Source organism: Chlorocebus sabaeus, chromosome 12, assembly GCF_047675955.1.
Source record: "Chlorocebus sabaeus isolate Y175 chromosome 12, mChlSab1.0.hap1, whole genome shotgun sequence".
NCBI lineage: Eukaryota > Metazoa > Chordata > Mammalia > Primates > Cercopithecidae > Chlorocebus > Chlorocebus sabaeus.
Window position 1 is genome coordinate 107,174,934 of NC_132915.1, and position 23,489 is coordinate 107,198,422.

Genomic DNA, 23,489 nt, shown 5'->3' on the forward strand with positions numbered 1-23,489 from the left:
GGCGCCCGAATTCAAAGATGATGTCACAATCCCAATCATGCTCCCTACACTAGCTCGCATGGCCTAGGCTTGAAAAGAGTATAAAAGGGGGCGGGCTGCTTTTTAAATTTACCACCTATCTCCCTGCCTAGACAGAAGGTCTTTAGTCTTGACTTGCCTTAACTATCACAGAAGAGAAACCCTAAAATGTGCACATATCTAGCTACTGTGCTAACACCCTAATCTCACTGAAAGCTGACCATTTATAACTTGCATGAGCCCAATACCTCCTACTGAAGGTAGAATTTTTTTTGAGAGGGATGTCAGACTTTTTAATTGTCCTGAGGCACAAGTTAGAAAAGACTGAAAGGACCAGGCGCGGTGGCTCACTCCTGTCATCCCAGCACTTTGGGAGGCCGAGGTGGGTGGATCACGTGTAGGTCAGGAGATCGAGAGCACGGTGAAACCCCGCCGCTACTAAAAATACAAAAAATTAGCCGGGTGCGGTGGCGGGTGCCTGTAGTCCCAGCTACTCGGGAGGCTGAGGCAGGAGAATGGTGTGAACCCGGAAGGCAGAGCTTGCAATGAGCCGAGACGGCACCACTGCACTCTAGCCTGGGCAACAGAGCAAGACTCCGTCTCAAAGAAAAAAAAAAAAAAAGACTGACACAAAGGCCAGGTGTGGTTGCTCATGCCTGTGATCCTAGCACTTTGGGAGGCCGAGATGAGTGAATCACTCGAGCCCAGGAGTTCAAAACCAGCCTGGGCAACATGGTAAAACCCTGTCTTTACCAAAAAAAAAAAAAAAAAAATTAGTTGGACGTGGTGGTATGCACCTGTGGTCCCAGCTACTCAGGAGGCTGAGAATGGAGGATCGCTTGAATCCAGAAGGTGGAGGTTGCAGTGAGCACAGTTTGTGCCATTGTTGCACTCCAGCCTGGGCGATAGAGTGAGACTGTCTTGGGGAGGAAAAAAAGAAAAAAAAAGACTCTAAGAGACTACTCTAGAGTCTATGTCTACAACAGTGACTGGAAACTGCCGACTGGTCGCTGAAAATCGGTTTTCAAAAGTCAAAAACGGTATTTGGAAAAGTAGCTCTCCAAATATGTAATACTTTACTTCCATGTTCATTTTATTCATATTGAAAATGATTATAGGCCGGGCACAGTGGCTCACGCCTGTCATCCCGGCACTTTGGGGGGCCTACGCGAGCGGATCACTGGAGGTCAGGAGTTCAAGACCAGCCTGGCCAACATGGTGAAACCTTGTCTCTACTAAAGATAAAAAAATTAGCCGGGCGTGGTGGTGGGTGCCTGTAATCCCAGCTACTGTAATCTCCTGCTGAGGCAGGAGAATCACTTGAACCCTAGAGGTGGAGGTTGCAGCGAGCTGAGATCACACCTGGGCAACAAGAGTGAGATTCCGTCTCAAAAAAAAAAAAAAAAAAAAAAGAGAAAGAAAATAATCACAGAGAAGGAAGGGCTTAAATGACCTTTGACAAGTCAAAATACAGCTCTGGTGCTCAAGTAAGAGAGGAAATTAACTGGTCAAGTTGGAAAGAGGTGGGGTACCGATTTCAAAAGGTCATGCTGGGATATCTCTTTGACCTTGAGTGGCTCAGCCCCCCAACATCCAGGTGCTAGACTGGGTGTGGTTTTCAGAGAAAAACATTGAGGGTCTTTAAATTCCTCAGATTTCCTTCCTTCAAGAGTCATAACCACCTCTGAGCTACAGGCTCCCGGTGGAAAAGCGGCCCCAGAACCAGACGAGGTGACAGGGGTCTATCTCTTACCTGAGATTATAAGACTACCTGAAGAGAGCCACAATCACCATCAAAAATGGTCCCCGTGAGCCATTAGAAATGCACACTTCTCCAAGCAACACTGTTTCCCCACTGCCTCCTGGTTACCTAGTTCTTACCAGGTACTTTATATACTTTATCTTACTGAATCTCTCCTCAAATCTTCAGGGCAAATATTTTAAAACCTACTTGTAACTCAGGGAAGTAACTTGCCCAAGGTTATACAGCTTGAACAAGTGGCATTTATGTGGAGGTTTAAATGATAAACGCTACTACCCATTCAGGGGCAAAACCAAAGTAATCCTGTTTTATAACACATGTTCAATCATTCAAAAAAAAGAGGAAAGACTCCCTTGAACAACTGAATGGGTTGCGTAAACGATGGTGAGTCAGTGTAAAGCAGCGTCCAGCCCCTCCTCCAGTGGGCTGTCGACATCCTCATGAGTGCGTTCCCCTCTGCACAGCTCCAGCCCCTCCCAGCTGCGGGAGGCTCTCTCATGCCACCAGGGCATGGGCTTGTACGGTGTCCCAGGCCTGAAGGGTCCGTGAGAGACGCTGGAAGTCACAGTTGACTTGTAGGTGGGAGTGCAGAGAATCCTGTCCTCCCGTGGGAGGTAGCTCAGATGACATGGTGCACAGGAACCGGGGAGGGGGCAGCGGGTTGGGGTGGGAATCATGCCCTTGCCACTGACTCTACTGCTCCACCTGGGCCTGAGTCTCCACACCTGTGAAAGGGGTAAGGGGCAGTCATTCATGCCCACTATGGAGGGTTGTCATGAGTATTAAGTGAGGATGATGTACAAAAAGCACCCAATAAATGTTAGCTATTATTACTATTAGACAATAACAAGAAATGCCAACATCATAGTGTCGCGATCACTCTCATTGCCTGTAATGACTCCAGCATGAAAAGCTCCCAGCCACAGGCAGCTCCTGTCCATCCTCCAGATGCTGGCCTGTCTCTTCCTTGGGGAAGCGTCTCTCATCACCCTGAGAAAGGAAGGTCATCATACCCTTTCATCGCACCCTGTGCCATCTCCCTTGGCAGTGCTATACCACATGGGTGTGCCTTTGTGTTTATGGTCCTGTCCTCCTTAGACTTTAAGTGCCATAGGGCAGGGTCTGGGCCAGCTTTGCTCATATTCCCAATTCTCTCTCACTGCCTGGCACACAGAAGGTTCTCACTAAATGCTTCTTGAATAAATGAAACAAAAGTGAATTTGTAAAGCTTCTCACCTAGAGAATCTTTGTTCTGACTGAACTATTTTTAAAGCAACTGTGGAAAAGTTATTTGCTCTGACATTGCCAGGTTCATAATCTATAGGTTTCTCTCTCTTGTCTTTTTGTCCCAGTCACTTTGAAAAATCAAGGACATTTTTCTTTCAGACATGCCTTTCAACTAATGAAGTGGTGCTGTAACGACTCCACAGAGGAAATGTACTTGGGACTGTCACAAAGCTTTATGAGTGGAAACTCGCTCTCCTCCGTTTTGGCTACTCTAACTTGTGAACATCTCATCAGAATCAATTTGATAGAAGGAAACCTTAATAATGTTACCTGAAAAACAACAATTTTCAATAATAGCATTTTCAGAAGCCTGGACAGGAACAGCAGGGATGGGTGAGCCAGAGTGACTTGGGGCTGCTGATAAAGCCCCAGGCCATGTCCCACTCTGCCCTGCTGAACCCAATGTGCTACCATGAGGACCAGACAGGATAATGTACGTGCCTGTCCTCCAAATCCTGGAAAGGGCCATCGGGTCTGATCACAACAGCCACCCTGGGCTACATCCTTGAGTCTCGCTGCCCTAAGCAGATACTAGTAACTTTTTGGAATGAAGGGAACACGGGCAGGCTGGGTGCAGTGGCTCAGGCCTGTAATCCCAACACTTTGGGAGGCCGAGGTGGGCGGATCACCTGAGGTCAGGAGTTCCAGACCAGCCTGGCCAACATGGTGAAACCCCATCTCTACTAAAAATACAAAATTAGCTGGGTGTGGTGGCTCACACCTGTAATCCCAGCATCTCGGGAGGCTGAGGCAGGAGAATCACTTGAACCTGGGAGGCAGAGGTTGCAGTGAGCCAAGATTGCACCACTGCACTCCAGCCTGCGTGACAGAGTGAGACTCCATCTCAAAGAAAAAAAAAAGGAGAACATGGGGGAATTCAGAGGAAAATACTGACGTCATCGGCAAGCCCCCTTTACTTGAACTCCATGACCCCAGCAGACACATCAGCCTCCCCTTAAATGCTGCTGGGGGTGGAGGGCCACCCAGATGTCCTGGCAAACACACATTTCATTCTGGAGCAATTTTCAATGCTGAGCAATGCTTTCTCAGCCTCTCTCTGTAATTTAAGCCCTTTGGGGGTCCTTATTCTACTCTCCAGAGCTGCTGGGGAATGTTAAGCCAAGGAGACAGCTTTCAGGAATTTGTTAGCCTGGCTGAGTGGGAAGGAATTTTTTTTGACCTGGGGTAAATACCTCAGCTATAACTGTAGGCTGAGGGGTCCAGAAAAGAGAGGGACGCAGGTTTTTCAAGCCAAGAGATCTGTTTACAAAGCAAGCATCTAGCACCACATAATTAATAATAAATAGCAGCTAAGGCCTGACTGCTCCGTATGCGCCAGGTGCTGTTCTAGAAGCATTATGTGTATTGACCAGTGTAATTTTTCCTATAACCCTGCGATGTACGATGCTATCATTACCCCTATTTTATAAATGAGTTACTTAAGGTGCACAGCAGTTGAGTAAATTGTTCAAGTTCATAGACTAGCAACTGATGAACTTGGGATTCAAATCTATCCAGGTGCTAAGGCTGGCCCCCTTTCTACTACATTATACGGCCTCACACAACAGCGGGGTTTCCACTGTCCTGCTGCCTGCAGCCCTGGCCCTGACCCAAAGGCCCTTACCTGGTTCATGTCCAACATTCTGTCTTGCTCCCCATCTATTAGGACTTATTTTCTCTATTAGGATTTGTCCCCCTGACCCCAATTCCAGACCCTCTATGGCCTTTGCTTCCCATCTTAACTAGGATTCATAATTTCTTATGCCGTTTCTGACTTCTCTGGAGAGCAAATACACAGACCACATCATGGATGTCAAGTAAATATAGAAAGTTCCATTTCTTACTCAACTCACTCCTGCTTTTCTACCAAGAATCCTAGAAGTTCCCAGAATATGAAAAGGTAGCGCTGACATGACGTGCTGGGAGCTTTGCTTAAAGTCATTGTGAAAACGATCTCCATTGCATTTTGTCTAGCTGGTACGCATGCTCAGCCAGCACGATGCTACGAAGGCTCACTGAAGATTTAATGCAATGCTCAGTAAGGACTGACTGCTCTGGGCAGCTTTTCCATAAGAGCCATTTGCACCAGTCCTGAGAGAAGTAAGTAGTTATGGGATACAGCACACCAACACCAGAGACGCAGAAAGACATTCTAATGTTTGAAGGTTGGGAGCAAGATCTTATGTGACAAGCACCAGCAGGCAGGCTGCTCTTAAGTCCCTGACCGGGACTGTCTGGAACCTGCACCGGTACCTTCACTCCATCCAGCACGGCCTTGATGACCCCCTTCACCGTCGTCACCATCTCCTTGTCTTCTGAGTTCACACCTTCCAGCATCACTTGGTCAGACCAGCGAATGAGGTTGGCGAGACTTTGGTACACTCGGCTATAGCAGGAAGACAGGGCTGAGCTACAGGGAAGAGAAAAATGGAAAAAAAAGAAAACCTAAAGCATGACCATCACTTAGCACAGAACCAGCTTCTCGGTGACGAGGGTGTGTTTCTCCATCTTTCTTTGTGCAAAATCCACACCATCTTTTAATAAGCAAACTTCTCCCATGAGCCTTTTTCCTTACATTCAACAAAGATTTTGTGGAGCTTTATATTCTAATCTGTGTTTCAAAATTTTTTCATTTCCAAAATGGAACATTACAAAAATTCTACCACGATAGTTAAGATGCTTTTTCGAACTTCACATCCTTCTACAAGATTCTGATCATATGTCTCGAGGAGTGCCCCATCTCCCCCTCCTTCTAGCTGCTAATCACTAGACCAGGTCCAGGGAGTGTATACTGACTGTCAGCAATTAGAATAAAATCTATTTTAGATGTGCCACAAGGAGCCGACAGGTTTGCAGGATTTTAACAGTCATGAGCTCAAAACAGGTCTGCAGTTTATTAGAACTCCTCCGTCAGGGGGCCAGCTTCATCATCCTCTGCACTATAACCATGAGACAGACGTCAGAAGCGCATGAATGAAGACTATTTTGAGAATAGTAAATCGGGGTGACGGGGCCTGTGATGGTGGTGGGGATGTGAAGGTGGGAATGTAGGTGAGTGTGTATGTGTGTGTGTCTGTGTGTGTCGCACCACGCTACCAGTTATACCGTGATGCCAGCGCCCACGAACAGAAGCCCTGAGTGCCTCAGTGATTGTAGTGTAGCAGCCGAATGGAGGTGTTTACATCTTTCACATATTTTTAAATAACTAATTTCCCTAGGATTTGTGGAAAGGATTATTTTTCCATTTCAAACAATTGTAACAGAGGAAGAGCAACAATATAGAAAATTTATGTGCTGAAACCTCTAGTCCAAAAAAAAAAAAAAAACAACAACAACCACCAAAATGATGCAGACATTTAGGAGCCAAAGATGTAACTTTGAGGAAAATACATAATATTGTAAGATATGATTTAAACAGGTTCTAAAACCAAAGCCATTTAAAACAAAAATGCGAACCAAATAGTGCTTTAATGAGAAGCTCTTCAGAATCAGGTAAGGAGGAAACAATTATTGCAAGGGATCTAAAGTTTCCATTTAGCCAGGCGTTCCACTCTGCATGTTCCAACAGAAGAAAAGCAAACTTTCTTTTTCTTTTGAAAAGAATGAAAGCAAACTTATCAAGTCCATTAGAAACAAACAAACAAAATTCCCAAAGGAGCCCCCGAGAAAGCCAGGATTGGGCTACTTTAGAAGACGATATGGATGGAAAGTATTTGTTGTTGGAACTACTCTCATAGGAAAGGATGGAGAGGGGAAAACAAAGACCCTGCAGTCTCTCCTGGGGTTTCGGACCAGACCTGATTTCATCCTGCAGGAGAATGTGCTTCTAACGGCTGGGCTGGACCTCGCTCTGCTTCCTGGCAAGGCCAGGTGAGGCCTCTTGACAGAAGCCTGTGGCCTTCCCGAGGTGCTGCTGGAGGATTCCACCGGAGAAAGCATCTCACTGTTACACTGCCGGTAACAGTGAGGTGAAAGAGGGGAAACACTTTTATTCACTACTTCCTTTCTGCCTGCATTGGATGCTAACGCTTCCCTGAAGGTGCTGGAAATGTCCAGCCTTCCTGTCATTAGCTTGGAAGCAGAAGATTCCTGTGTCAAGGGGCTAAGACATAAGAAAGGAAGGAGAGTTGAGGACTATAAAAATGCCATCTGAGGCCCAGCTGCTGGCTCATTTCCACCATGGAGCAAAGCCCTCCGCGTGTGACGAGTGTAACTGTTGCTCTCACATGGGCCTCCGGGTGCCTCACTCGGGAATCCTCCATTCACAGCTCATGCTAAGAGCCAGCTGCTTGTTGGAGGCCAGCTTATCACCATCCCAGGAACTGAGGTGAGGGCAGCAAAGGGCCTGCTTGCAAGGACCCGCCTCGCAGAAGAAACGGGAAAGGACCTTCCAGCTCGCAAACTGCCCTTAGGGAGGAAAGAGATAATGCAAAGCATCTAAAAGGAGCATCTGAGGAGGTATTTCCAATCACTGCGGGAGACCAAAAACCACCTCCACTAGCCTGGAAGAATTTCAGAAGGAAAACCCCTTCAATGGGATTAGTCAGAGGACTACCAGAAAACAAACCATATTTCATGGGTCCTTACAGCCACACCCAGGCACTTCCCATTTTCTCCTCTAAGAAATGGTTATAGACATTCAATGTCAATTCAGAGCCACCCCTCAACAGACACAAAATACCCCCAGCCATTACCATGTGACTTGATCAATTCTTACCCAGAGTATGCAAGTGACCTCCAAGCAGCGCCCTGGATCCGGGAAGCAAGACTCCTAGCAGCACCACACTCTGGGTGTGAGGGTCCAGGGGACACTATCCCGGACTCTCCCAAGGAGGCTTAGCGCCTGAGGGCGCAGGGTGAAGTGATCACTCCCCTCTTCCCACTGTTCCCCTCTCGTCCACGCCCTAGGACGGATACCCTCTGCCCATGACTGCCCGAGTCGCTGCCCTCCCCTCCCTGGGACACACCAGGCCCAGCGGCCTCAGTTCCTTTGCTCTTGTTCTCCTGCCCCCACTGCTAATCCAACTGCTGCTTTCCCTCAGGTCGGGCTCCGAGAACTACCCAGTCGAGGTTTCATCAGATCAAGTCCAACACCCGTGTAGCTCTCCTTTCTTCAAACTCCAACAGAGCTTCCTCTCTGTACCATAAAACAAGGGCTGTATCATAGAACCGAGGGAGCTGATTTGTTTCAACTAGGCTTTAACTCTTCCAAGGCAGAGACTACCACATGAGACTAGGTCCACAAGAACATGTTCTAAAAGGGCATCCATACATCTGACTGTGGCATGATGTCACCATTCACTCCCAGGAGCCCAGCACTGAACCCTTCTATGAGCTGAAGCTGGATTGACTCTGGGAAAGACAGAGTGAAGACAAGCATGTCCTGCTTCCTCCCCGTCACCAACCAGTGCCAGCGAGCTTCTGGCCAGAAGACCACAATCTCCACGGGTCAGCTGAAACTCCAGGGTGGAAGCCCCAGGGCAGAGAGTTTCTTGTAAATAAAGACACTGTTTGCTTTATCCCCGAGAAGAAGAAAACTATGAACTGCATTGCCAAGTTCTGAAAGCAGTTCATAAAAGCTTAGTCTCACGGGGCTAAATGAACACTAAGCCATCTTGGGGAACTGTGACAGAAAAGCATTTATCCTGAACAGGTACCATGGAAGAAAAACAAAAAATGCGCCAGCCTCTTAAGAAAAAGCTCCCGCTGGCCTTTCATTTCAGATTACATTTGGTACTGCTTTTCTTTTCACATTTAACAATAAATACAGGACAAGCTGCTAACTAACCTGTAAGAGGAAAATGCACTCCAGCAATGAAAGTATTACCCAACAAAAGCTTCCTGGGGCAAAGGCTGGCTTCATGTCCCCTGCATGGAGTGCCTGTAATTTTATGTTGCCTTAGCATCTGTTTTAAAATATGTTTAGCTTTCTCGTACCAGAAGTAGGGCTCACGAACCCTTGACAAGGTTCCTAATACTACATCCCACCTGACTGGCTCTAGCCGGTGGCCAGACAGAAACTTACAGGCATCTCTGCCCGCCAGCAGGCTGGCTCCTGGCTTACCTACTGCTCCTTTAAACAGACCATTTGCCTGAGAACTTAAAGTAACCACCTCTTAGTCACAGGCTGTGCCTCCTGAACGCATGCCTGCTTGCTTTAAACCCACCAATTAAAGCTCACTGCAGGAGGTCTGTTTGGATAAGGCCCGCCCTGGACCCAATAACCTCAGTAACAGCGCTGGTCCACAGGGTCCCTTCTCTCTCTCCCAGCTTGTGCTTCTTCGCCTCCCCGTGCAGCCTCCAGGCTGCTGTGTAACCCCCAAGGTCTAAGGTACTAGAAAACTCTTAGCTTGTGAGCCTGCAGTCCAGCCCCTGACAGTGAAGCCTGCGAAGAGCCTCATGCAGGTGGAGGCCCTGCTGGTGCTCTTGAGTCCGGGCCTCGGGTGATGACTGGAAACAGTAGCTTCCAGCTGACAGATAATGAAACTCAAAAAGTTTCATTCAAAACAGGCTCCCCCCACCCGCAGTGAATCCAGGCTCCAAGTCTGGGAGGTGTCCTGGCTTGACACAGTTAAGCGCTGCGCGGCCCACGCTCTAACAGGGGCTTCCCTACCTGCCTCTCTTGGCCTAATCATCTAAGCAGCTGGACACTGATAGGACTGAGTGGACATGTTAGGTGATTGAGGGCTTCAGGAGAAATGTATCCAAACCAGTGTGACTACTGCCAATGAGCTCAGGCAAAGAAATGACCACAAACTTACACTGTGGCCACATCCCTAGGGATGGCAGAGATGTGTCCCGGGCTTCAGGAGTAATAGTGACCTCAACTCCGAGATGGCATCAAGGGACAGTTGTGGGGGGATGGGTCAGGGGACGGATGAGGGGTGATGGAGTCCTTTTCCTGACTGTTCCTAGGAACCTTGAGTTTCCAGTGCCACCAAGCCAAGATGCCTCTAAGGCTTCCATTGTTCTGACACAGCCAAGGACTTCAGAGCCACTCACCTGTGCTGAATTCGAGGATCGTTCTGCACCAGGGGTAAGATGGCCTCCAGCACCTTGCTGGCTGACCCTGGAAGCATCTCCAGTACCTTCTTATCAATTGCCATTTTGTCCACAATGGTCTTAAAGTAGCGCAGGGCACTGACAACTTCCTTCTCTTTCTCCTCCAGCCAGCTCAGGTTCTGAAAGGAGACGTTCAGCATAAGGAGGAGGAGAGAGATTAAAGGGAGCTATTTTGAAAAAATTAAAGGAACATTTTCTTTAAACCAGCTTGAGATCGATAGGAATGGAAAGGCTCTTGCTACAGAAACCAAGCCAGGTCATTTTTCTAAGGACTGTAATCAGAAGACACAGGGTAGAGCTGAAGGAAGAAGGGGGCTTGGACCAAGAAAGCTCATTCAGAAATTTCTGAATTCCCTTTCCAGATCCTGAGGTCTTGAAAACCACTTCTCCTCCTGTCTGTCCTCATCAGCCACACTGACAGACCACCACTAACCCCATTAAGTAGAGCGAGGACTAATTTGCTGATGACTTGGAGAAGCAACAGTCAAGGCCCTTGGTACATCTGTATCCTGTAAATCACATCAAGAAACTCCAGGCTTTTGTTTCAAAGATCTGAGGGACTGTGTAAGACCAGTCCGGGGCATGATGGGCTGAAACCCATTCCCTGAGGACTCCTCACTAGGTTCCCAGATTGTTCACCCCACTGAAGCCCGCACTCAAGGAAATGATATGCTATTCCTAAAGGTCCTGGAAGCTCCCAGAGCTAGAAGGGGCAGGAAGTCTGGGGAGAGAAGGCAGAGAAGCCAGAGCAGATGACACTGCTTCTCCAGATTCAATGACTACTCAAGCAGCAGGCGCCAGCAGCATTCATGCTCCCTCTGCTCCTGAGAGAAACAGAAAATACAGAGCCCTGCGCTTTCCAGTGCTTAAGCCACAACCCCAAGCTTTTCTCCCTGACCGTGGGGGGCCTTGGATCCAGTTGGTGGGTCTACACACCCCTTTTGTTCTTCTCTCCAACTTCCCCTCTACTTGCCCAGATGTCAACGATCCGGGTTTCAGCTGGCTGGCAGGGGAAGGAGGCTGAGAGTAATCTACAGAAATGGAGTCTCTGAACCTGTTCTGGTTTGGGAGGTTGTCCTTTTTTAAAAAAAAAAAAAAAAAAAAGAGTAGTCTACAGAATGGATAAATCCCAAAATGGACAGTGTACTCAAGTAGTCAATTACATGTCTAGTGCAAATTAAGAGGGCTGTGTATGAGGCAAACAGCCACCTGCAGGATCTCAGAAGTCTAGAGGATGTAAATAAAAACAACTGAGGGCAAGAAGATAATTTCTAGAAATAGGTGATTTAAACAATATAAATATACAAACAAATGGTAGAAATTAATAAAAAGTGCTTATGATTCTGAACACTAGCTCTTTTCTTCTAAAATAGTGCAGACTGGCCAGGTGAGGTGGCTCACACCTATAATCCCAGCACTCTGGGAGGCCAAGGCGGGCGGATCACTTCAGCCCAGGAGTCAAGACCAGCCTGGGCAACATAGTGAGACACTGTCTCAATTAAAAAAATAAAACAAAGTTTAAAAAAAGGTGCAGAATATCATTTTAAATATAAAACAGTTCAATAGTGGAGGCTTTTATTTCACGGGAACGTCAAAAGAAAAATCTATAAATGGCTACTTTTAGTCAGACAATGTGCAAAAGACCGGGTCATTTCTTCCATCGAGTCTTTCCCAGAAGGTGTCCCACAGACCAGAAGACACAATTCTCTGCTGGTGGGGGAAATGCCCCCTCCTCATCCCCATCCCTGGGTCCTGCACCCTGGCTTTATTCTTCTCTTTTCACTACCTGACAGATTTGTTTATGGTCTGTTTCCAAGAGGCTGGGCGCTTGCTTTTCCACCTTGTGGACCAGAGCTCTCTGCTTCATGTCATCTGCCCGGGGCAGGGAGGAACCTGAGTGTGAAGGAGTCGCAGTGCCGACAGACCTCAGATGTGCCTAAAGCCACGGTCAGCCAGGCAAGAAGAGGACTATGACAGTAACACTGTCACCTTAGCATATCAGAAAGTGTTAGAGACCACCAATGATGAAATTTGGTGAGGAACAGGAAACATTTTAAGAAAAAGTGTCATCAGGTTGCTGGGGAGAAAGTGGCTAATCTGAAGATGGGAGGCACTCGAAAGCGGCAACGCATTTCAGAGCAGAGAGTTTTTCTGCCATTGCGGAGAGATCAAATCAGCCGTTTGAGAGTCAGGCTGCTTGGCCGGGCGCGGTGGCTCAAGCCTGTAATCCCAGCACTTTGGGAGGCCGAGATGGGCGGATCACGAGGTCAGGAGATCGAGACCATCCTGGCTAACACGGTGAAACCCCGTCTCTACTAAAAAATACAAAAAACTAGCCGGGTGATGTGGCGGGCGCCTGTAGTCCCAGCTACTCGGGAGGCTGAGGCAGGAGAATGGCGTAAACCCGGAGGTGGAGCTTGCAGTGAGCTGAGATCCGGCCACTGCACTCCAGCCTGGGTGGCAGAGCGAGACTCCATCTCAAAAAAAAAAAAAAAAAAAGGGTCAGGCTGCCCTGGGCTCCTCCTAAAGGAGCCAACAATGTAATGTAGTACAGCCAGGCTGCCTCTGAGAACTCAGATTCCATTCCCAGAATTAATGGCCTCTGAGTGTTGTACATTCTCCAGCCTTTCAGCTGTCAAGCTGGGGCTCCTTGTGAATGCAGCTGGCAGTGAGAGTTCACGGCTACACACCCACATCCAGCACTGGTTCGGACTGGGGACTCCATGTGTTGGCTTTGCTGAAGGTGCCTCGTTGCATAACCTGAGGGCAGGTGCGTTCACCTGTGCACCCCTCCTGCTGTGAGGGATGGGTTGCCATCATTGGTCCACATAAGCCTGGAAACTAAATCAGGCTGTCCGTGTCTGGGGATGGCTTAGAGACAAGGCCAACTACTGGGCTTCGGGCTTGTCATGCACAAAATGGGGAGAATAACATCTGCCCCGTGTAACTAAAGAGGTGACTGTGGCGCACTGAATGAGAATGCATATGGAAGTGGTTCACAACATTTAACAGGCACTATACCAACACCAGAGACCATATACCTGCCAGTAATAAAGCAGAGAAAGAGGGCCTAGGATGGGAACATCTGAAAGGGAAGAAACAGGCCAGATCGTAGCTGCCATTCATCGGGGACATGGAGGCACCCACTGTGCTATGGATTTCATATAGGCTATTTTGTTTGAAGGTTACAACCACCCTGTGAAGTGGAAACTATTATTTCACAGGTGGGGAAACTGAGGCTTGGTGGGGTATGGGGGAGATTAAGCAACTTGCCCAAGGCCACACAGCTGTAGTGACAGATACGGAATTTGAACTTGGTCTGTCTGAGTTCAGAGCCTGGAGAGATGGAGAGGAGAAGAAAGACCAGATCAGAAATGTGCTGAAGTTAAAAGGTTGACTTGAGATCCCCTGGTCTAAAGATCTCATTTAATAAACAAGTAAACTAAGACCCAGATGGCAGAGGTGGACAGAAAACCTCCATCGCCTTTCCTGCCCTGTGGGTCATATTCATTCCTGACGCCCAGGCTGTGGCTCCACAGATACACAGGAGACGGCGGGGAAGAGGGTGAGGAACACTGGCCCTCCTCTCCAGATACTTCTCTCCCCAGCTGTGCTGCATCCGGGATACCCCAACTTGCCCTGTCACTCCTTGTCCCATCTGCAGCCCTGGTGCCTCCCCTCTCCACAGCAACGCAAGCCTCATTTCCACACTATAGGACAGTGTACCCGGAAAATGTGGATTAAGCTGGGGAGTGAGGGGAGGGCAAGTCACAATCAGTATCACAAAAAACTGGAATTGTAGGATTTAAAAAAAAATGGCAAAGCAACATCATTCTTCTCCATTAGCCCAGGACAGTGAGGCCTAGGAAGAAGACATGGCTAACACAGACACTGGTTACAATGAGAGCACCAAATCACCACCTGCCACCAGACGGTCCGGCGGCAGCAGCTCCCTGCTTCTATTTCATCATAAGATCTGAAGAGCTGAAGGGGAAGGGCTTTCAGGAATCCACCCAAGAGCCCTGGGATCCAACTTCTGTCCAAATGCCCTCAGAGATTGGGCACTCACACCTCCCAGGACCCCCTGCTCACTGCTCATTGTAATTATACCTTTGGACTCCCAGTATGTGGCTAAACTTCCTCAACTACTTTAGCACTGCAGCTTACTGCCAGACTTGTTAAAAGGTTGCAAAAAAGTTTAGAAGCTCATCACAATGTACTTTGAATTTTAAAATTCACTAAGAAGATGCAAGAGACTGCTAATGTGGAATCAGTCTGGGAAGACAACAGAATATAGTGAGAAAAACAGATTTTGATGAAGAAAATGTGCACCGGGGCCAACACTGTCTGCACAGTGGGAATAATAAAAACTTCCCCACACAATTATGGTGAGGAGTAAATAAGACAGCATGTCTGAAACCACCCAGGACAGGGCTGGGGCAAGGAGGAGCCCTTGAGAAGTGGCAGCTAATCTGAAAATGTACTTTCATCTCCCTGCACTTCCATTTCCCTCGTATCTGAGCAGGGAAAGCCATGTATACGACCTGAAGTAAAATAAAAATGTATGTAATCGCTCCCTAAGTGGTAAGAGAGCTAATGAATAATCAACGAGGGCAGCAGATGACAGGCCCACTGCAAGGTTTCTTGGACATAATCCTCTAAGTCCACATACTCTGGCAGGTTTCTCAACGCTTCTGGTTCTGTCCATGGGCCTCCACAAAGCAACAGGTTTGCATTTACTTGTCCCATGCAGGTGGCTTGGGACAGAGCACAGTCATCCAGCCCTTCCTAATGGGAAATGATGAAAAAGGGGATAACATTCCTTCTTGAGTGAAGATTGCACCTACAGCTCCTTGCTACAGAACAGATTTCTGGCACTACTGACATTTTGGGGCAAAGAATTCTTTGTTGTATGTGGGGGCTGTCCTGTCCGGTGTATTGTAGGTTGTTTAGCAGCTTCCCAACCCCTACCCACTAGAAGCCAATAACATCTGCTTTGCCTTCCTATGGCAACAACCAAAAATGTCTCCAGACGTTGCCAAATGTCTCTTGGGGTTTACAGGCACCCCACTAAATGAGGGATATACTTTAGCACTGAATTTTTCTCCATGATCTCTCTTGGAAAAATGAACAAAGGGGAAAATCCTGGCCGGGTGCAGTGGCTCATGCCTGTAATCCCAGCACTTTGAGAGGATGAGGTGGGCAGATCACTTGAGGTCAGGAGTTTGAGACCAGCCTGGCCAACATGGCAAAACCCCGTCTCTACTAAAAATACAAAAATTAGCCAGGAGTGGTAGAGGACGCCTGTAGTCCCAGCTACATGGGAGGCTGAGGTGGGAGAACTGCTTGAGCCTGGGAGGCGGAGACTGCAGTGAGCCAAGATTGCTCCACTGCACTCCAGCCTGGGCGACAGAGACTCTTGTCTCAAAACAAACAAACAAAAAACAACAAAAACAACAACAACAAAAAGCAGGGAATCCCAGGGATTGAGTGGCTGAACAGTTTCATATCAGAGTTCACTAGCAGAATAACGTTGTTAGTAAGTGAATCATTTTACTCTGACTGCCTGGACAAGTGTTGGATGACAATTACACTCTACTTGTAGTTAATACTAACTCGGCTACAAGAGGTTACTAAACAGGTTGTAATAAAAAATAACTGTGGCACAGACCAAATCTACTGTATTATTCTTCAATCTGGAATTTAGATCAATCTGGCAAACACTGTTTCCCTCTTGCTTGTCAGCCACCTTTTGTTAAAAGAGGGGGCAAGAAAAACTATTTTTCAACAGAAGACTATTAGATTTAAAACCTTTATTTTCCTCCACTTTTAACTAAAATTTTAAGATATTCTGCTGGTCAACATAAAAATCAAAAATAGACGAATTGCTAAATTCAAGAATTATGTATTTAAGTAACAGGCTAGCTTGCACCAGCTGCCTTAAACTGATGGCTGTGACTATAGTTCTGCTACATAGAAATTATACTTTGGATAAGCACTAAAGGATTAATAATATCTGTCTACAAGGTTTGTTTTATTTTACATTACTAAGTTTAGTTTTATTTTATTTATTTATTTTTTGGAGACAGAGTCTCACTCTGTTACCCAGGCTGAAGAGCAGTGACACGATCTCGGCTCACTGCAACCTCCACCGCCCGGGTTCAAATGATTCTCCTGCCTCAGCCTCCCAAGTAGCCAGGCGCCTGCCACTATGCTTCGCTTATATATATATATATTTATTTTTGTATTTTTAGTAGAGAGGGAGTTTCGTCATGTTGGCCAGGCTGGTCTTGAACTCATGACCTCAAGTGATCCACCTGCCTCAGCCTCCCAAAGTGCTGGAATTACAGGTGTGAACCAGTGTGCCCAGCCTAGTTTTATTTTTATGTAATGAGTCAGGATTAATATTTAAATTCACGAGATATTAAAAATTCTGTCTTTCATAAAGAGGAAATGTAGCATCTCGAGAATTCAGACTCTGACGTCAGACAGCCTGCATTCAAATCTTGACTTTGCCAACATTTTGCTGTGTGACTTTGGCTAAATGTTTAATATTTCTATAGATCCAGTTTCCTTTTTGGCAAAATAAGTTTCCATACATCAGGGTTGCTATGAAGATAAGTAAGAGGACACATGTAAAGCACTCAGCACTGGGCCAAGAAAAGGCTCCATAAATGTCAGGGACACAGGTGTCTGTGGCTCTGAGAGCACTTGGTCATGCGGCAGTCTCACTGCACTCCACCAGCCTTGTGAGATGGCTAAGAAAGCACTCGAAGGCTTCAGAAGCCTCTTCCCTTCTAAACTATTCAGATCATCTTAGCAATTCAAGGAACAGCTGGTCTTGAGAGATGAGACTCGCCCACATCCCCCGGAACCCGTTGGACCCAAGCAGCACACCCAAACCAACCCCAGAAAGAATCCCTGAGCTTCTGCCACAAAGCTCTCTCCAAAGATCATGGGACCTTGCATAAACTCTCACTTTTATCCAAGGTCCCTTGGACTCTTTCCTGAACAATTCAGCCCACAGTCACCACCCAGTTGAACATAATAATAGTGCAATAGATTTTTTTTCCATCCCCAAAACCATGGACCAGGATTCTGCAGTAGAAGGCAAGGCAAACCCAATTGTTCTTAATGTTACACTGACCTTCTGCCTTTGAGACCTGGAAGCCACAGCACTGGTGGACATAAATTCTACTGCCTGCTGCTCCAGATCCAAGGGGAGAGGGTAGCCCTCTGGTAGAAATCTGTCTGTTGCCTCCTGGAAGAGAGGAAACCTGGATTCCTACAGAGCTTGAAATGGCTGTTTGAGGCTGAAGGGAGGGGTTGATGAAAGTCAATAGCTGTTTCAACATATCTGGCTTGACTGGCCCTGCTGAGGCCACTAACTCTTGAGGACATCTTTGGCTGGGTCTCAAGGGGTTTGCATGTTTCAGAGCACAGGCCCTAAAGCTGAATGATGGATGTTCTGGACATCACAAAGTTCCCTGTGTTTGAGTGTGCGCCAAGGCAACGTAGGGAACTGCAGGGCAGGGAGGCAGCAGCCTGGGGTGTGGACATGATGTGCTGAGCTGTTTTAAATGCCCAGAGGATGACACAGCTAGAAAAGGAGAACTGTCCTAGCCAACTGAGCTTGGCTAACATGGCAAACACTCACCATCCTAATGGTTCTTATTTTATAAGGACACCAAAGGTCCCGCCCATGGAATGCTACAAAGTAGGTATGAATCACTGAAAGCTGAATCCCCAGGGAGGGAACATACAAATCGCACAAACTCATACTGCTTGAAGCAGGTGAGGCCAGGAGAAACACCTAGAGTCAGCTTACTTTGTTCACAGGCTTCTCTGGAATCTTTACGGACACCTCAGCTGGTTTTCCCTTCTTTGATGGCGTTCTCTTGATTTTGGGTGAGTGGAATTTGTCCATCAGCTTCATGGTGAAGGAAGAGAGATGAGAACGCTGAGAGTCTGAAAACAAAGAGGGTACTGACTGTTAGATGGGAGTGGGAAGAAGCGACAGTCCATTGACCTTTTGTGGAAATGAGCAAGGTCCCCAAACCCATCTTTTTTCTTGGCTGTTGACAGTTTCAAAGGAAAGGACGTATGGATCCATTACAAAACATTTCTGCTTACATGCTTCAATTTTTGCAGTTTTCACCAAGGAATTGTGGAAATCAAAGGCAGTCCAAATAAATATGGAAAAAGAACTTGCAAATATTCCCAAGTGTCCATAGAGAGTTTGTGTGATGATCTAACTAACATCCAAGGGAACTGGCTGAGAAGAAAGAACACCCAGTGAAATCACAGACGTGTAGGAGGTGAGAAGGGGAAAGGAAGGCCCTTTCGAATCCACCTCTTCACTCTTTAGGAAACTGCAACAAGCGACAGGTGCAAGGCTCTGGAGTTGGCAGCAGTGACTGAACGAGAAGTAAGGTGTTCAAAACCCTCTGGGCCATGGTGAAAGACTGAAGGACTTGCCCCAAAGATCAGGAATGAAGACTAGGACATCTGTTCTCGCCACTCCTATCTGACATTGAACTGGATCAGACCCAAATGTAAGAGTTACAACTGTAAACCTCTCAGGAAAAAAACAGGAGTTTTTGTGACCTTGAATTTGACCATGTTTTCTTAGATACAAAACCAAAAGCACAAGTAACAAAACTAAAAAATAGAAAATTGGACTTCACCAAAATTAACACCTTTTGCACTGCATATACTACTACTAAGAAAGTGAACAAACGCACAGGATGAAAGAAAATACAGTTATGTATTGCTCAAGGACAGGAATAAGTTCTGAGAAATGCACCATTAGGCGACTTCGTTGTGCAAATGTCATAGAGCATACTCAAAAGAACCTTGATGGGATAGCCTACTGCACACCTAGGCTATATGGAGTAATACCCATTGCTCCGAGACCACACACCTGTACAGCACGGTACTGTACTGAGTACCGCAGGCTACTGCAATACAATGGTATTTGTGTATCCAACCATATTTAAATGTAGGAAAGGTACTGTAAATGGTATAAAAGATTAAAAATTCTACCTGTGAAGGGCACTATCATGAATGGAGGCTGCAGGCCTAGAAATTGCTCTGAGTGAATCAGGGAGTAAATGTGAAGGTCTAGGACACTCCTGTACACCAGGGTAAACTTTACAACCGTGGTACATTTAACCTATACTAAATTTATTTTTAAAATGTTCTTTCATCAATAAGTTAACCTTAGCTTACTGTAACTTTTTTACTTTATAAACTTTTAATTAAAAAATTTTTATTCTTTTGTAATAGCTTAAAATATAAACACATAGTACAGCTGTACAAAGTATTTTTCTTTTGTTTTTTGAGATGGGGCCTCACTCTTTTGCTAAGACTAGAGTGCAGTGATGTGATCACGGCTCACTGCAGCCTGGAATTCCTGGGCTCAGACATCTTCCTGCCTCAGCCTCTTGAGTGGCTAGGACGATAGGCAAGTGCTGCTACAATGCCTGGCTCATTCTTAAACTTTTTGTAGTGATGAGGTCTCACTATGTTGCCCAGGTTGGCAAAAATATTTTCTTTTTTTATATCCTTATTCTTTAAGCTTTTTTCTATTTCAAAAATTATTTTTTTTACTTTTAAAACTCTTCATTAAAGACAAAGACAGACACACATTAATCAGCCTAGGTCTACAGGGGCAGGATCATCAGTATCACCATCTTCCACCTCCCCATCTTGTCCCGCTGGAAGGTCTTCAGAGTGATAACATGCATGAAGCTGTCATCTCCTATGATAACAATACCTTCTTTTATAACACCTCCCGAAGGATCTGCCTGAGGCTGTTTAACAGTTAACATTTTGTTTTTAGTAAGCAGAAGCACACTTTCAAATAATGATAAAAAGTACAGCAAATCCATAAACCAGTAACATAGTCATTTATTATCATTATCAAGTACTATGTACCGTACATAACCAAATGCGCTATGCATTTACACCAGCATCACCATAAACACGTGAGTAATGCATTGCGTTGGATGTTATGATGGCTACATCAGGCGAGGCGACAGGAATTTTTCAGCTCCATGATAATCTTACGGGACCACAAGATTATAATGTGGTCTGCCTTATATGTGGTCTATCACTAACTGAAATGTCGTTATGCAGAGCATGACTCTATTTGAAAATCATATGAACCTTAGCATCATCAGGGGCTTGGTTCCAGGATCCCCTTCAGGGATCAAAATCCACGATGCTCAAGTCCCTTATATAAAACAGCGGAATATCTGTGTATGACGCACACACATCTTCCACATGCTTCAAATCATCTCTAGATTACTTATGATACCTAATACAATGTAAATGTTATGTAAATAGTTATACTTTATTTTACAATTTGCATTATTGTACTGTTATTTTTATTATTTTTTCCTACATATTTTTGAACCATGAAAATGGTTGAATCAGAGGCTGCAGAACCCATGGGTATGGAGGGTCAGCTATACCTGATAAGGGACTTGTATACAGAAAACATTAAAAAATTCTTACAGCTCTAGAATAAAAGGCATATAACCCAATGTAAAATGGGCAAAGAATTAGAGCAGACATTCTCCAAAGAAGATATACAAATTGGCAATAAGCGCACGGAAAGACGGTCAACATAATTAGCCATTAAGGAAATGTAATGCTTCACGCACACTAGATCTAATAAAAAAGACAGTATCAAGTGTTGGTGAGGACTGGAGAACTGAAAGCCCCACACATTGCTGGTAGGAATATAACATGGTTTCCCTGCTTTGGAAAATGTCGGGCAGTTTCTCACAAGATCACAGAGTTGACATGTGACCCAGAAATTCCACTCCTGGGCACATTTGCGAGAGAAATGAAAGCCTAAATCCATGTGACTTGTACATGTAAGTCAAAGGAAAGTTCACAGCAACATTATTCATAATGGCCAAAGGTGGGAAAAACTCAAATGTCCACATGTTTGCGAATGACTAAATACAATGTATTATATCCATACAATGGAATATTATTTGGCAATAAAAAGAAATTAAGTACTGATCAGCTATAACACAGTTGAACCTTGAAAACATTATCTAAGCTAAAGCAGTCAGCCACAGAAGACCATGTATTGTATGGTTCCATTCATTTGAAATGTCCAGAATAGGCAAATCCATAGAGACAGAAAGTAGACTGGTGGTTGCCTAAGACTGGATGGGGCGGAGAGATGGAGAGGGCTGCTGTAATCAGTATGGAGTTTTTTCTCCTGGTGTACGAAAGTGTTCTAAAATTAGAATCTGGTGATGGTGGTAGGCCCAGTGAATTACAAGGAAAAAAAAAAAAAAAAAAGAACTGTACTCTTTTTGAATGAATTGTATATGTGAATTAAATATCAATAAAGCTATTTAAAAAAAAAAAACCCACTGGCAGTCTTCCTTCATCTCAGCATTATTACAACCTGTTCCAGTGTCTGAAAACATCTTATTAATTGATTTATTTACACCTGTCTCCTCACAAGAGTGCAAGTTCGGCTGGGCGCGGTGGTTCATGCCTGTAATTCCAGCACTTTGGGAGGCTGGGGCAGGAGGATCACTTGAGCCCAGGAGTCAGAGCCTAGGCAATAGAGTGAGACTTTGTCTACCTATTAGCTGGGCATGGTGGTGCACCTACAAAATATTAGCTGGGCATGGTGGTGCACACCTGTAGTCCCAGCTACTCAGGAGGCTGAGGTGGGAGGACTGCTTGAGCCCAGGAGTTAGAGGCTACAGTGAGCACTGCACTCCAGCCTGGGCAACAGAGCGAGACCCTGCCTCAAAAAAATTAAGGCTCGGGGGACAAGTTCCCTGAGGACTGCACCTGTCTTGTTCATGCCTGTTTTCCCAGTGCTGGCATGGTAGTTGGCCCACAGAAGATAATCAGTAAACACACATTCAACAAATGAAGAAATCAACCAACAACAAAAATATCCCAGGAAGAAAACTGCTTCTTTAGTAACAGCAGAAAATACCTGAAATTGGCTGAAAATTAAGGAAGAAAACACTGTCCTACGCAATGGAAAAATAAATACCTGTAGTTTTAAAAATAAAAAGAACTCCCTCTGTTAAGTTTTTCCAGCAATTTAGTACAACCAAACAAAACAACCCTCTGAATAAATAGCACAGCACCTTGCACTACACAGCTCTCACTGTGTCTACTATTGCTGCACGTGACTTAACAAGGCCGAAGTTCAGTTCCTTTGTTAAAGACCTTCCAGGTGGCCAGGCAGGATCAGATAAACTATCTACCCTTTGCAAATTACCTAGGCACACACGGTGCTCTGGACCAAAGAGAAAAGCCAGGGCCTGACCCGCATTCACATGTGGTCAAACCAAACAGCTTCACAGCTGTGTGCTGGCAAGAGCTGCAGAAACCCCTTCTTAGTCCCCAGATGGGGACACAAGTCAACAGGAAGCTGCTGCACCTGGCTAGCTCACCTGGAACAGCTCAACAGGGTCAGGAGGCTCTCCACACCAGCCCTCATATGTCAGCAGTCATCCCTGGCATTCAAGTGAACTGGGATGGTGTGACTTGTCCCACTCCCCTCTGTCCTGCCTCTTCTCTCTCCCCACCTAAGCAGGGTGGATCCCATTTACAGTTTATAATTCCGTTTTTATACTTCAACATGGATGTGAACAGTCTAATCCTTCATGTGATGCTTAAGAGGGTGTGTACTGTTAGCCGGGCCTGTTGGTCCATGCCTGTAGTCCCAGCTACGTGGGAGGCTGAGGCAGGAGGATTGCTTGAGTCCAGGATTTTAGCACTGTAGTGTGCTATCATTGTGCCTATGAACAGCCACTGGACGCTAGCCTGGGCAACACAGCAAAAACCCATCTCTTTTAAAGGGGGTTATGCACTGGAGTCAGAATGCCTGCATTAAAATACTTAAGATATCATTTCTCTAAATCTTTCCCTTTTTTGTCTGGAAAATGAGTGAGATAACATTATATTTCTTGAGATGGCTGATGTGATGTAGATTAAATGAGATATTTACTGTGGATAATACAATAAGGTATTTCACAAAATGCCTGACACATGGCACCTGCTCAACACAAGGAGTGTGGATGCATAGCAAGGTCGATCGATTCTGAATTCTTATTTCCCAACTGCTTCCAGATCTTCATCCAGTTATTTGGCAACACTGAACATTTAACTCACTATCCTAAGTAACTGAGGACCTTATAAATGCCCACTCTTCTCTTCCTTTGGCACTGAACCAGAAGTCTCAATCTGGCCTTCAGCCTATTAGTCTATTTCCCTCTTTGGTTTAACCTGCCTCCCTGCATATGGATCCTATTGCTGTCCCTACCCCATGTCTTCTGATGGCGGCCCCACAGTGTCCCTAAAA

General features: G+C 45.9%; 1 protein-coding gene across 5 annotated transcripts in view; it reads right to left on the reverse strand.

Annotated features, from left to right (window-relative positions):
- RAPGEF1 (Rap guanine nucleotide exchange factor 1) overlaps nucleotides 1-23,489 on the reverse strand; it is a 158,570-nt gene that overhangs the window by 57,599 nt on the left and 77,482 nt on the right. For 3 of the 5 annotated variants that reach the window (XM_008005881.3, XM_008005890.3, XM_008005889.3), the window contains exons 2-5: nucleotides 17,958-18,097; nucleotides 17,277-17,390; nucleotides 10,070-10,248; nucleotides 5,321-5,477 (exon numbers count right to left, since the gene is read on the reverse strand). In XM_008005881.3, the coding sequence (XP_008004072.2) occupies nucleotides 5,321-5,477; nucleotides 10,070-10,248; nucleotides 17,277-17,390; nucleotides 17,958-18,097 (590 nt within the window). The remainder of the gene's footprint in view (nucleotides 1-5,320; nucleotides 5,478-10,069; nucleotides 10,249-17,276; nucleotides 17,391-17,957; nucleotides 18,098-23,489) is intronic. The other 2 variants (XM_037994051.2, XM_037994052.2) reach the window with 1 other exon arrangement.